Source organism: Papaver somniferum, chromosome 7 (assembly GCF_003573695.1).
Source record: "Papaver somniferum cultivar HN1 chromosome 7, ASM357369v1, whole genome shotgun sequence".
Lineage (NCBI taxonomy): Eukaryota > Viridiplantae > Streptophyta > Magnoliopsida > Ranunculales > Papaveraceae > Papaver > Papaver somniferum.
Window position 1 is genome coordinate 84,416,286 of NC_039364.1, and position 15,469 is coordinate 84,431,754.

General features: G+C 36.9%; 2 protein-coding genes across 2 annotated transcripts; both read right to left on the reverse strand.

Moving 5' to 3' along the window:
• Nucleotides 1-11,011: 11,011 nt before the first annotated feature.
• Nucleotides 11,012-11,620, reverse strand: LOC113294857. The gene has a single exon (XM_026543235.1). The coding sequence runs from the start codon at nucleotides 11,618-11,620 to the stop codon at nucleotides 11,012-11,014; it is 609 nt and encodes a 202-aa protein (XP_026399020.1).
• Nucleotides 11,621-12,520: 900 nt separating this feature from the next.
• LOC113294858 lies at nucleotides 12,521-14,786 on the reverse strand. Its single transcript, XM_026543236.1, has 4 exons — nucleotides 14,273-14,786; nucleotides 13,689-14,182; nucleotides 13,292-13,416; nucleotides 12,521-13,184 (listed from the first exon to the last, which is right to left on the reverse strand). Exons 1-4 carry the CDS (start codon nucleotides 14,784-14,786, stop codon nucleotides 12,521-12,523), a joined length of 1,797 nt encoding a protein of 598 aa, XP_026399021.1.
• Nucleotides 14,787-15,469: the final 683 nt, after the last annotated feature.

A 15,469-nucleotide genomic window follows, 5' to 3' on the forward strand; every position in this document is an offset into this window, starting at 1 on the left:
ATGACTGTCGTCACTAGGTAAAGATGAACTTGGCTAAAGCGAAAGCTTACCAACACATATTTGGAGAAATAGATAGGAGAGATAAACTCGGCTCGAAATAACAAATGTGTATAATCTAAGTCTATATAGCAAAATGACTTTTGTCTCAAGATAGGAGATAAATAGACTTTTGAGTGATAGATAAGTTCAAGTATACACATACCTTTTAGTCGATGAAGATCCACCGGTTCCTTGAGTAGTCCTTCGTCTTGTATGATGATTGCCATGGAGTTCTTGAGCTCAGTTACACTTTCTATCCTAGTCCGGGACCTTAGCTTTAGCAGACTAGAAATCAAGACTTATAGTTTTGATCACTTACATTGACAAACATGCTTGAGATAGCAACGCATGCGAGTTCGACCGAGCAATGCTCTAACATTAGGAGCTTGCCAAATTTCAGATCCGCTATTAACTGTTTGAGGTAGAGGAGTGGTAACTTCAGTTTCGCTATCAGCTGCATCATTATAGTAAAGATTGAACCAGTAGAAAGCAATTTTAAGAGCTTCTCGAACACTTGTTTTTTTTTTTCAAACACCTTCTCATTCTGTAGTTTCCAGATGGCCCAACAGATAGTTAAACCAAGGCAAAGGGAGTAATTGTTGTCACCCCTATTAAGCCACGAGATAATTAGGGAAGACAATGTTAATTCAGAGTTACCTTGCAGCCTAAGATCCAGAGGAGAGGCGAACCAAATTGCTTGTGCCAGGTCACAATGCAACAACAGATGATCAACTATTTCGACTTTATTGTTGAATATGCAGCATATAGTCGAGACCCCTTCAACAAATTGTCCTATTTTCTGAGAAACACCTATTTAATTTCGCATAGCTATCCAGGCAAACATCTTTATTTTTGGAGCCACCTTATCTGTAGCCCAAAATTTCTTCCAGGGAAAAACATTCTCAGCAGTAGAGGACGATTCACCTTGTTGTTCAAGCAAGAGCTTTTGGAATGACTGACTAGTAAAATCTCCATGAGGGTTTAATCTCCATACAATCCTATCTTCAGCAGATTTATTGATATCTATCTTCTGAATTTGCAAATAAGTGAAAGGGTCCACCATTTGTTGAATAAGATTCATGTCCCGAGCTCCAGTTACGTTGCTAATCAGTTGTTTAACTTTAAAAACATCTTGATGTGTTTCAGTAATTCTGGTTGGTGTGGTGTTAGGCAAGGACTGAACCCAAGGATCAATGAATATATATGTCACCAGAACCAACAAGCCAGTTGCAACCTTTCTTAAGGTTGTCTCTGCTGTCCAACATGGCAGACTAGGTGGTGGAACAAATCCTCGGCTTATTAATGTCCCAAAAAGACTTCTCCTTAAGATATTTGGCACGAAAAATTCTTGCCCATAAAGAATTGTGATCTTGCAGGAACCTCGAGGTTAGTTTGGCCACAAGAGCTTGGTTGAGATCAAATAAGGATCTGAGACCCAGCCCACCTTTTTCCTTAGGGAGATTAAACCATTCCCACTTCAAATAGTGCATTTTTATTTTGTCTTTGTTATAACCCCACCAGAAATCCCTTATAATTTGAGAGAGTTTGTTCAACACTGTTTTTGGTATGAAAGAGGTAGCCATGTAGTAAACTGGAATGAGAGCCAAAACTGATTGAATAAGAGTTATTCTGCCAGCATGGGAGAGAGAAATCCTTTTCCATCCTGCTAGTTTTTCTTCAAACTTCTCAATAAGGAAATTAAATTTGGAAACTCTTGCACCTTGCTGTAGGATCTTCACACCTGAGTACTTCTCTTCTTTGTCCATTCTGGTAACTCCAAGAGAGGTGATGATTTCTTCTTCATAGGAAGGAGGGACATTCTTGCTGAAGTGGATGGAAGACTTTGAGTAGTTTACTACCTGCCCAGTCACCTTATAGTAATCTTGCAGAATGGTGGATATAGAGTTGATAGTGCTTGTGTTGGTGCTGCCAAAAAGCATTATATCATCTGCAAACATGATGTGAGTGACAGATGGAGCTCATCTATTTATATTGTAACCACAATATGCTCCTGAATCTTCCATTTTATTTATGATGCCACTGAGAGTATGAGAACATATAATGAAGAGGTAGGGTGATAGTGAACAGCCCTGTCTAATTCCTCTTTCAGGGTAAAAAAACCTTCTGGTTGGCCATTTAGAAGAATAGAGAAGGATGTTCATCTAACACAGTTCATAATGAGGGTATGAGCCATGTCAATTGTACCAATATTCAGTAAAGATTGACTCAAAAAATCACATTCTATTCTATCTTAGGCTTTGCTCATGTCCAATTTAAGAGGAAAGGAACCTTTGGATGTGTTGGAAGTATTCATGGAATGAAATAATTCTTTGGACACTACTATATTATCAAGTATTTGCCTACCAGGAACAAAGGTTGTCTGGTTTTTCTCAATTAGACCATCTAGAAAATGGCTGAGTCTGTTTGTGAGAATCTTGGTGACTATTTTATAAAGAACATTGCACAGGTCTATGGGCCTATAGTCTGCAGCAGTACAAGCATCATGTTTCTTTGGAATGAGAGATAGATAGGTGTGGTTCAGACCTGGAGGTAAAAGTAGAGAATCTGAAGCAGTCTTGGATCAACCGGACAACTTCTACACCAACAATGTCCCAACATTTGTTATAAAAAAGAGCAGGTAAGCCATCTGGTCCCGGTGACTTCAAAGAACCCATTTTCTTGATAACATTGAAGATCTCTTCAGCACTTGGAATAACACTTAAAGACATGCAATCATCTTGGGTGAGTCTGTTAGCATTTTCCAAAACAAAAGAGTTAGGATTCACTTGTGTATATGTAGTAAAAATATTTTGGAAATGAGATATAATTAAGTGTATCCTTTATATGATCATGGTCAGATATCCAGTTACCATCTTGGCTCTTGATAGCAAATATTTTGTTTTTGCTCCTTCGATGAATGACTGAGACATGAAATCCCTTAGTAATCTCATCAGTAGATGGTACCCATTTATACTTGTTTCTCTGCTGCCAAAACATCCTATCTCTTTTTTCTAGGCTTGTGATGTTGTTGATGATGATGATGTCCTCCTCTCTAATGTCTGCCAAGTAAGCTTTAGCCTGCAGGTCAACCAGTTTTTGCTTTTCATTTTCAATCTCCCTCCTAGCATCACCAAATGTGTTCCTGCTCCACTTGTTAAGACCTTCACCCACCTCTTGAAGTTTGGAAATCATGCCGCCTGAAGACTTTTCTCAGTTGGTCTTCAAAACTTCTTTAAAATCAGGATGCTCAGTCCAATAAAACTCAAATTTGTAATTTGGTTTCCTTTTTGGGGGATTTCTCATAATATTTAGAATAATATGAGAATAATCACTCTCTATTCTTGGCAGATGAAGTACAACTGCATTAGGGAATAATAATCCCCAATCAGTGTTGCATATGTCTTTATCTAGTCTCTCAAAAATGGGGGTGGATTGAACTGTATTGTTTGACCAAGTAAAGGCAGGTCCTGTATATCCTAAATCAATGATATCTCTCTCTCTGAGCATGTTTCAGAATTCAGTACAAATGATGTCAGTATTGGGAGAACCTCCCTGCTTCTCATAGTTATGCAGTAAAACGTTTAGATCCCCGATAATACACCGCATGGAGAAGTAATGGTGGTTACTGGATCACTAATTCCTTTCCAGAAATCATTTCTGTTATGTTGAGCTGGAGGACCATATATGCAAAGGAGATCCCACCCTGGTAAACAAAGACATGGGCCAATGGTGCAGTGGATTAGATTCTGGTTCATTGTGATAACTTGTAAATCAACATTGTCTTGCCAAAGAAGATCAAGACCTCCACTTCTACCATTAGCAGTTGTTAAAGTGGAATGTCTGAAATTCAAAAAATTGCACACCCTCTTACTGTTGTTCTCGTTTAACCTTGTTTCTGAAAGAAAAAGAATAGATGGGTTGCAGCTGCGCAAGAATGACTTTAAGATCAGAATTGTCGTATCATTCCCTAATCCACGACAGTTCCATGATTGTATTAACATCGATCTTGCGACTTTTCTTGTCAAGTCGCCACTGCCACATTAGTTTCACAGCAATGCTGCTTCATTTGGGGGGGGGGGGGGGTCATATTCCATTGGTTCAGCTTGTCTTTTGTACCCAATGATAGATTTTGGGTGGAGTTTTTCAGCACTCTTATTAACTCTGGCATGTCATTTTTACTGTCGAACTTTCTTTTCTTCCAAAACATCAGGGTCACTTGTAGGTGGGTTATCTAAAGTTGAGAATGGATTGGTCGACGATATGGTGGTGGGTGGAGGAGAATGGGTAGGCTCTGGGAGTGAGGTGGTAGGTTGGCAGGGAGTGTTACCTTGGTTTTTTCTAGGGATAGGTATCACAAGACATTGTGGGGTAGTTGAATTAGGCTTAGCCAGATGGATAGTTTTGGATTGTGTAGCTGGGTTTTGGGACGAAGGAGAGGTGTTAAGGCTTGATGGGGTTGAAGAGGCTGAAAAGTTCATGAGACTTGGGATGGAATGTTGTGGGTGTGCAGAACTGGTGGCTATGGTGGGTTTTTTATGGGGTATGGGAGGTCCATGAGTAGCTATGAGTTGCTTTAATATTGGATAATTCCCTCCAATATTCTCTGACGTAATGTTTGAAATTTTTTCATGCAGAGAATAATTCTCCATTGAATGAGATCCATCTTTATTGGGTGATTTTTTTTATTTTTTATTTTTTTTTGGGGTGGGGGGGAAGATAACTGTGGAAGATTTTGTGTGTGTGGGGGGGGGGGGGGGGGGGGGGGGAGATAACTGTGGCAGATTTTGTGGTGTTTTGTTTTATATTCTCCAGTTGTTGTGGGGTATTATTTGAGTTTTTATGGGAGGTTTTTACGGTTGAGGGTTGACTGTGTTGGAGGACTGGAGTAGAATTAGGAGTCTCAGATCTGTACAGATTTTCTATGTTATGGTAACTTCCTAGCTTGTTTCTAGGATTTTGGGATGAAAGCGTTGGTTTGGGTTTAAAACCTGCATTGATCTCTCCTGTGAATCTTGCAAACTTTGAATCCCGCATTTTCTCCATGAATGTTTCAGGAGAAAAGAAACCCATCTTCTCACATTCTTTAGAAAGGACTGGACATTGCTTCATAATATGCCCTGGAATTCCACAAAAGAAACAGATTCTAGGTAGACGTTCATATCTTAAATTTACCTTGCAGGGCTTCTTTGATGGGAGGGTGAAGTTTAACTCTTGTATGATTGGATTTGTGACATCTATCTTGACCCGGACTTTGGTAAAGCTTCCCCATTTTTCATGTTCAGATGGTTGAATCGGATATGGAGTACCGATCTTTGATGCAATGAATTCGACCATCTTGATCTTTTGTGCGCTCATAGATAAACCATGAATCTGAACTGTGAAGTCAGCATACTTGAATTCATATTCATGAGACAGCCTATCTGGATCACAGATTTCCATTAGAAGAAGATCTTCATTAAGAGCCCAAGGTGATCTTAGGATAACATTGTTGTAATCGCAACCTAACTCAAACTTGACACGATAGATTGCTTGATCAAAACTGGATATCTCAATACCGACTGAAGGTCTCCATGATCTCTGGAGCATATTGTAAAGAATATTTAGCCCGTATTCACGACCAGTAACTGTTGTGATAGCTAATGAATATTTGTGGTCTTCACTTGGTTCATCTATCTCGTCTGGTATTTCAAAAGGAGAATCATCCTCTTGTAACAGTGATGCCATTCTAGATATAAGGTCATCACAGTCAGGATCTTCTGATAGTGATGTTGTTGAGGTCATGTTTGTGATGTGCAGAAACCCAAAAACTTGTTAGAGACGAAAAATGATAAACCGACGGACAGATCTGGTGAACAGGGAGAGAATTAGGAAAATGAAAGCAAAACTCTGATAACCTGCAAAACATAAAGAAAACTTAACAGAAGGGTTAGAAACACTAGAGTAATCGTTCTTCTACGAGATAAAATCATCCTAAAAGATGAATGAAAAAATCGCCCTAGAGGAGAGAGAAAATCGTCATTGTGACGAAAATTACTTAATACGTGCTTTACACATACCCAACATTAATACAATGTTAGATTTAAGTTTGGGGGTAAGGGAGAAACTTCTAGAGTCACATAGACACTGGTCATCTTTAAACTATTGGGCCTAACCAACTTTTGAAAACAAAAATTGAGTGCTCATATACTTATTAAGCCTGTCAGTCCTGGATGAAACTGGTTTCATCCCTGCATATTGAAGAAGAAAAATTGGGCAGGTTGCAACCAGTATCATCCTCCACATTCTGGCAAGAAAACGTATTCATCCGGCACATTTTGACAAAAATATCTTTGGGCTTGGTTTCATCCTACATATTTTGACAAAGAAATATTTTTCATCAAGATGTATCTAGTTTCATCCTGCATATTCTGATAAGATTGTATGATTTTTCAACAAACTAAAGTGTATGCTAATTTTAAGTAAATTTTTCATATTTGATTAACCTGCAATTAAGATATATACATTCTTAGAAGAATTCAGGTTCATAAATGTAGTAAAGATAGAATTTTACGAACAAAAAGCTTAAACTTAAACTACATCGATCAGTAGTTTTTTTTATTGACCTATAACTAAACAACCTAATGACACAACGTTTGTAATTCTCGTTCAACTTCCAACAACTAATTTCATCATTGAATATTTCTTATACGAGGTCTACTCATTTTGGGCCCATCTTCTTCCTTAGAATTTCTTCATCTCCAAAGACGCAACTCTTCGCCATCAACCATTCTATGAAGTAGAGAACATATATTCCAGATTCAAGACTTCAAAACCAAGTCTTGATTTAGTTTGTATTTTTATAAATGAATTACAATAATAAATTTCAACACATGATGAAACCAATTTCATCCAGTGGCAACACATGACGAAACTAGGAAAAAAGGCAAGTGTACGTGAAAATAAAAAGTTCAGAACTGCACTGGTTTCCTGAGCGGGTTGAATAAAGATTCTGAATAAAACCAATGCTTGGATTTGAGTTAATCACATAAAACCAAAATTGTCGGTGTCACTGTAGTACAGTGGTAAAGTCATTGGGTGATGATACCAGTGACCTGAGTTCAAATCTCGCCAGCACCAAATTCTTTACTGATCAAACAAAACACGTAAAACCAAAATTGCTAAAGCAATATGCCAACAATATCCTTCGGGTTTAACAATACCAAATTAAATAGCATGTAATGAGAATATGTAAGTAATAATACATGATGTACAAAGGTTTCATCCTGCCAAAAAATCTATTATTTTATCAGAATAGGTCTAACTAGAGTGTACACTAAGATGAAAAATATTCAACAAAAATATGAACAAGGATGTATTCAACTGCACCAAATTTTATATTAAGTTCAACAAAATATAAACTAGTATGTATACAAATGCATTAAAATGAAAATTAAAGCATTACATACACGCTCCACAATTGAAATATGTAATCAGGTACGTCAAATTTCAAATAAGACGGAAACCAATTTGAGATCACACATAATCAAAAAGAAAAGAAGGGTTTGGAAACTGGTGCAGTATTTAGGGAAAGGATATATACACGTTTATTATTATTATTCTTTGATTTATTATTATTATTTAGAAAATAATATTTTAATTAATTAAGATAGTTTCGTTTTTATTATTTAGGTAATTTTTTAGAAGTGTCTAATAGTATTTATTTTAGTATTTTATCAGTTTAAAAAATATCCATTAGATAAGGTAATAAGTATTTTCATAATTAAAGAAAATATATGGTTATTAATTTGGTAAGGAGTTATCTATATAAAGAGCTCCATGTTTTGATATTAATGGAGAAGATTTTGATTAATTGAAAAGTAGTGTTTTCCTTGAGAGTGGTATCTCGGAAACATGTGGTTTTAGTATTAATTATGTTCAACGATTCCGCCCTGCATCAGAAACCAACCAATTTGAGCATATTCCTCATTTCCAATCTTGTGAAATTGATTTGACACAAAACCCTAATTCCTTATGTTTATGATTTTTGAGAAATATCAATTAAACTAGGGCACTTTATAAATTTTGAAAATTTTAATTAAATTAATGCATTTAGAAAACTCATTGTGGATGGTGGTGGAGGAGATGATGGTGGGGTTTGTGGTAGTGGAGGAAAAACATGATTTTTGGGTTTGTGGCGGTGACAGAAATGGTATTGGTAGTGTTGATGTAGTCGTTCGTGCTCGTGTTATGTGGTGGTGGAGATGGTGGAGGAAGACGTTGTAGATGGTGGAGAAGAAGACCGATGCTTTTGAGAAAAAAGTATGAAGTTTCTTCTTTTTTCGGAGGAAGATAAATTTTGGTAGAGGGTTTAATAGTCTGTCTTACAGTAATGTGTCTTTCGTCCATTTCACCTGGTACGGTAGTTTACTCACCCATCACGACCAGGTTTGTTGGATATCCGTCCATTTGAACCCTTTTCTCGTATTTTCTGGTTCTTTGTACTTTAAGAGCATCTCCAATAAAGGTGATTTTTTTTTCATGACCCGAATTAACAAAAATCCATTTCCAATGGTTGGATCCTACAAACTAGGAGGGATGGGAAAATAAATATGAACGTGCTAAAGAAAGTCTTATTTACTCCTTCGCTTGCACCTCCACGTCATATTTTCAAAATTTTTTTTCGAAATTAGTTAAAGTAAAAATAAACGGTTATGATTTATCATATAAGATATTTTAAGGATTAACTCATTTGTATATTTTAAGTAAAAATAAACGGTTATGATTTACTACAATGTGTAAAATTTCCTAAGAGCATCTCCAATAGTAGGTCAAAAAAATCCTACGTGGATGTTATTTTTAGACCGCCATTTATTTAGATTTTATCTCTGGAACCTAATAAGACCCTTATACTAAAACTCATCTCCAGTAGTTAAGGTTATACAATGTATTTTAGATTTAGATAAATAGTAAAAAAATAATATTTAGCTTGATTCCATATTAAAAATTATCTTTTTAAAATAAAATTGATAACATGAAATTAGTTAAGGGTCGTCCCGAAGGTGTAGTTAAGACTTTCTTTAACACCTTCGTATTTAGTATTTGATCCTCCTAATTTGTAGGACCTAACCATTGGAGATGTTTTTATACTAAATGGGGATCTAAAATTCTATGTGTCATTCAAAAAAAATATTTTCATCTTCTACTGGAGATGCTCTAAATAAAAGTCTTAAATAGACTTCCAAGTAGGAATTTTTACACCCACCACCGTTGGAGATGCTCTAAAAGAGGTTGTAGTGGGTGCTTTCGCCATATGAAGATCCCGAGTTTCAGGGAGTTCAAGGGTACTTTAACAACTTCTGTTACGACCTTGTCGTTTCTCATCGGAAAATAGTATATTTTAACACAAAGTACTGTACTTTTCTGATTTTAGCAATCTAGACACCACCTCGAACAAGTGATGTATAAAAAGAAAACAGAAATGCTAGATTTGCGATCAAATCTCTGCTGAAATCTCAGTCTGTTATGGTTTAGTAAATAGTTTGGAATCACTAAAGTCTTCCAATAGAGGCAAATCATGATGTTCATCATTTGGTGCTTTGCCTCATTCTCTGAAGACCATCCACAGTTTGAACTGTTCTTAATGGCGCCAAAGAATATCCCAACTAGGGCTGCACAACGGGTAGGGTGGGTAGGATATGGCCTATACCCGCCACCCTACCTATTTACCGGCGGTTAAGAAAATCTTTACCCGCCATCCTACCCGCCAAATAATGGATAGGATAGGATACGGTTAAAAAACTGGCGGGTAGGGTAGGGTTGGCGGGTAGGAATAGGGTATGTGCACTTCTAGGTAGGGTGGGTAGGATATGGCCTATACCCTCCACCCTACCCGCCAAATAGTGGATAAGATAGGATACGGTTAAAAAACTGACGGGTAGGGTAGGGTTGGCGGGTATGGGTAGGGTATGTGCACCTCTAATCCCAACCTTTAAATACATTATATTTGGTCGCTCGAGTTGAATTTTTTTTTTCTTTCTCCGAAGCATTCTCATTTAGTCATACATGCGGCTTATAATTTTCAAGAAAAATAAAATAAAATACGGTTTTCGTCGCTACAAAGGGACACTACAATATACAATACAATGGTAAAAGAACACCATGAATAAATTTATAGAATAACTCATTTGTATATTTCTTTCTAAAACTTTACACTTTTTTTTTTATATATATATATAGAAAGGCATTCAGAAAGGCTAATGATCCCCTCAACTGCTAGTAGTAATCAATGTAGTTAATATCGGATTTCAGTTTGTCTTGCTGGAGGACCGAGACATTGGTTCAATTTTATATCGGGAAGATTCCGATTTCAAATCTCGGTATAATATCGGATGTGTTTCCAGTTAATATTAGACGGTGGATCTTAATTTCCACCCGGCAATTGTAGTAGATCTAGACCTAGGTTACCCCCATTGATCAGAACCACATACTTATTCCTTTAATCTAAAAGCTTGAATTCCTAATACTTACTATTTCACATTTTTTGGTCTCTTTCTTCCGTGGATTAGAACCAAATGATAACCACGTAATTGAGTTAAGTGGTAGAACAGGAACTTGGTCTTTCAAAAGAAAAAACAAAGGAATTTGGATTTGATTAGGATGGGATGGGACCCTGACCCTTTGAAATGGACCAATCAAATTAGCTGAAACCATAATACTTAAATAACTTCTGGATACACCATAACAATTAACCTTATTTCTTCCCAAAAAAGCATGTACGAGGTAAGTTCTATCTCAGCAAAACACGAGTTTTTATTCTGTTGGAAAATTTCCTTATCTCGGCCGAATTTGAAACAAAATCTCGGACCGGAATGACCGATTCAGACGATTTTGTCAACAAAATATCGTCTCGGCGAAATTTACATCTCGTCTCGCTTCATTGGCGAAACCGAAAAAACCGGCGATATCTCGGTCGAGATGAACGAAATTAACAACACTAGTAGTAACCAAACAGGAGGTACAGACTAGTACATGGAATTTTGTTTGTTTTTGCCCATTGAGCTAACTCATGGACTACAGAATTACAAATACGAGGTTGAAAATTAAAGATACGAGCTACTAATTTAGAAGAAAATAACTGAATGTCTTTAAAAATAGCATCCGTACGAACATCTCCATCAAACAAGCCAGCTGAAAATTGTTCAATGAGATTCTTCACATCACTTTCAATAATGATGTGTGTTAACTTCTGTTCGCAGGCTTTCTTCAAGATTGCCCAAATAGCTCTGGCTTCAGCTTCTTCTGCAGACATTACGTCAAAAACCAGGGAAGGGCAAAGGGAGGCTTTTTTTGAGAAATCCCTTATCACATATCCTGCACCATTAGCTCCAGTAATGTCATCATAAGCACCATCAGTATTACACTTTATCCATCCAAAATATGGGGGCATCCATTTATCACATAGATTGACAGGGGTAGTAGGTGAGACAATAAAATATGGTTTCCTAGTTAGAAGCATGGCCCTGGCTCTTTCTATAACAGTAACATGAGCCTCTTTTAAATTTTGAAAGATGAAATTATTCCTGCTAGTCCATAGAGACCACATGATAGTAACAAAAAAATATTGAGCCTCTTCACGAAGACTAAAACCATGGTCAGTTAGCCAAAACATTAACCATTCAATGAAAGTTTTGTTTAGAAAAAATTGAGTGTTAATGCAGAAATCAGGGAGGAACCAGACTCTGCTAGCAAAAGGACAGAGGACTAAAGCATGCATTATGGATTCATGAGGATCATTACACCTAGCACATTCAACACTATGCATGGTCATTCTAGTATGCAAGACAATTCTGGAAGGAAGAGCACTTCTAGCAGCTTTCCAAGTAAAGACTTGGATTCTGTAAGGAACCCTAATTTTCCAAATACGCATCCAAATATTTTTACAACGGGAGGGCCTAAGACTTCTCAGCCCCATGTAGGCAGATTTTAAAGAAAATTTGTCATTCTTTGAAAGATCCCAAGCCCTCCTATCAGGAGTGCAAAGCTGGCTTAAGGGAATGGTGACAATCTTCTTAACAGAAGCATTATCAAAATGAGTGTTTAGTTTAGACAGATTCCAAGTTCTGGTATGAGAATCAATGAAGTAAGAGACTTTAATACTAGGATCAGGTGGGACTAAAGGGTTAGGTGTGGCTGAACCCAAAGTTGGGATCCATTTGTCACACCAGGGGTCAATGAAATGACCATCCCCAACAATCCAAGAGATGAAAGGCTTAATAAGTTCTTTTATAGCATGCACACACTTCCAAGTCTAAGAACACTTACCGGTGCACGTGGCATTCAAGAAATCAGTTCTAGGAAATTATTTGACTTTAAGAACAATAGCTAGCATACAAGTAGGATTTTCTAGAATTCTCCAGGCATCCCTAGCCAGCATGGCCAGATTATTTAACTCAGCCTTTCTAAAGCCTAGACCACCTTCATCCTTAGGGGAACATAGAATATCTCATCCTAAAAGATGAAGTTTCCTGTCTTTAGGATCTAAAGTTTCTCCCCACCAGAATTTACAAAGATGGGAATCCATTTGTTTACAAAGGTGTTTAGGAATGCAGAAAGCTCTCATTTGAAAAAGGGGGATAGTTTGACCAATGTGTTTTATCAAAGTTGTTATAGCAGCTTGAGACAGGAGCTTATGTAGCCAAATAGAGATTCTGGCATCCACAGCTTGGAGAATACCCATGTGGGTTTGAATTTTAGAGGCTTGGAACACAGTTGGAGTGCCAAGATATTTTTCTCCTAAATCTCTGCTCTTAATTTCTAGAATGTTAGCCAGAAGAGCTTTCATGTGTTCAGGAATTTTCCTACTAAATAAAATACCAGATTTATCAAAATTTATTTCTTGCCCAGAAGCCAGACAGTACTTTTGAAGATAATCTTTGATAACTTGAAAGTCTTGAATATTAGCTTTAGAAAACAAAAGAGAATCATCAACAAACAACAGATGTGTCATTTCTGGAGCATCTTTACAAACTTTGATACCTTCTAAAATTACTTTCTTTTGAAGGCTGTCAATGTAAGAAGATAAAGCTTCAGAGCAGATGATATAAAGATAGGGGGATAAAGGATCCCCTTGTCTCAGACCTCTTTCAGGTTGGAAAAACCCAGTAGGGCTACCATTGAGGAGGAAGAGTATGAAACAGTAGAAACACAATGGTTAATAAGTTTGATTCAGTGGTTTGAAAGTCCCATTCTAGTCAAGACACTCTCAAGAATAGACCATTCTAATTTATCATAAGTTTTTGACATATCAAGTTTAATGGCAACAATGCCTTCAGTTTTGTCATTATGATTGACAACAAATATAGCTTCATTAGCTAGCAGAATATTATCATAAATACTCCTCTTAGGAATGAAAGCACTTTAATTTTGAGAAATAATATTGTTCATGAAAGGTTTGAGTCTATTAGCAAGAGTTTTTGAAAGAATTTTGTAAATGAAATTGCAAAGCCCTATAGGTCTATATTGGGATACAAGTTCAGCAAGAGGAACATTAGGAATAAGAGCAATATTAGCATGATTGAAAACTTTAGCAATATGCCATGTCCTAAAGCAGGTTTGATTCATGTCAATGACAGCCTCACCTACTATATCCCAATTTTTTTGATAAAACGGACCTGTAAAACCATCCCCATTTGGAAAACAACATTCTTGATTTTCTCAACAGTACGAGGCAAATTTAGAAGAGAATAATCCTCAACAGAAAATTCTATGGGGAGATCAATAAGGATTTCATCTTGAAATTGTTGAGGATGAGAAGAATACAGGTTTTTGAAATAATTTATAAAAGAAGTTCCAATACTATCTCTTTCAGTTAGAATAGTATTTGAGGAATCCTTTATCCAACTAATATCATTTCTTTTTGTCCTAAAGAGGGTGACTCTATGGAAATAGGGTGAATTTCTGTCACCTTCCATGAGCAAAACCTCCCTAGATTTATCCTCCCAATATAGTTCCTCTAAGTTGTAGAGATATTCCAGTCTAGCCTTGAGCCTGGAAGTAGTACTAGTATCTGTTGGATTAGAAATTTGGACCTCTGCCAACTCTTTCCTAATGGTAGATATATTAGTTTGAATATTACCAAAAGAATTTTTATTCCAGTCCCTAAGACCTTTTTTGTGTTTAAAAGATTATCTTTCAGTTTATAGGCAGGAGAACCTACCACATTAACAGACCAAGAGTGGGCAAATGATGTCTCTACAGGTTGGATCTTCCATCCACATAGCCATGAAGTGGAAAGGCCTAGGAATACAAATGTCCTCATAATTGAAACCAATATGCATGGGACAATGATCAGAAGAGTCTCTAGGAAGATTGTTAACACAAAGTTTGGGGCATAAATCCTCAGCAGCTTGGTTGATAAGACATCTATATAATCTTTCAAGAATTAAGTCAGGACCCTGTTGCATATTGGACCAAGTAAATCTAGGACCAGAGAAACCTGGATCATGCAAATTGAAAATAAAACAAAAATTCCTAAGATTTGAGAAATCAGAGTCATCAACTTCTAACCCACCATTTTTATCTTCAGTTCCTAGAAGAGCATTAAAATCACCTATGAAGAAAACTGGTTCATCTAAGGGAGCATTAGACTGTTGGCATTGTTGTTCCCAAAAAGCATGTCTCAAGCTACTGTTAGGTTCACCATACATAAAATGGATATGGCAAGTTTTAGAGTGAATAATGTCAGTAGATATGACATAGATTCTCCTCATGCTGGATAATGTAATGTTGAGTTGAATTTACTTCTTCCAAGCCAAGACTAGACCACCACTCCTACCAATGCTGGAAACATTAAAAGTACAAGGAAATCCCATATTTTTTAACTTCCTAGCAGCCAGATCTTTGTTCATTTTTGTTTCCGATAAGAAAATGATGTCAGGATTAACATTTTTACATAGCAAGCTAAGTTCCTTGTTTGCAGTTTTTTACCTAAACCTCTAATGTTCCAAGCAAGCAAGTTGACATTATTGACAGGGAAATGATTTATGGGGGTAGCTGAAGCAGGATCAATTAAAGGGGGTGAAGGGATAGAATTTACCTGAGTGGTGGAATTAGACCCGCCACCAAGAGAAGCACTAGTAGTATCACCACTTTGAGAAGTATCTTGGGAAGAATCGAGATTAGAAGTAGCTGCATTGAGATGAGAATTATTGCGGACACCATTGTTGTTTGGAGAAGTATCATCAGGTACATCATAGCTTCCATAGGAATCAATTAAAGGTTGGGTATTGAGAGAACAGTTTGAGAGATTGATAGCAGGTAATTCCCCCAATTTAGTAATTGGAGGGCACAACTCAGCATATTCAGGTTCAGTAGAATCTTGTTCTTCTGGGATAACCACTAGACTAGCCAGAGTTGAGTTAGCTCTAGTACGTTTCCTCAAATCAACACTGGG

Excerpts from the sequence above, each read along its gene's own strand:
- LOC113294857 (XM_026543235.1), bottom strand. The coding sequence starts at position 11,620 with ATGTGGTCTCTATGGACTAGCAGGAATAATTTCATCTTTCAAAATTTA.
- LOC113294858 (XM_026543236.1), bottom strand. The coding sequence starts at position 14,786 with ATGAGGAGAATCTATGTCATATCTACTGACATTATTCACTCTAAAACT. Across the intron at positions 13,417-13,688 it reads AAATGGGGATGGTTTTACAG|AGGAGTATTTATGATAATAT; the intron begins GTCCGTTTTATC and ends TTCATTCCTAAG. Across the intron at positions 13,185-13,291 it reads ACTTATGATAAATTAGAATG|CCCTACTGGGTTTTTCCAAC; the intron begins GTCTATTCTTGA and ends CCTCAATGGTAG.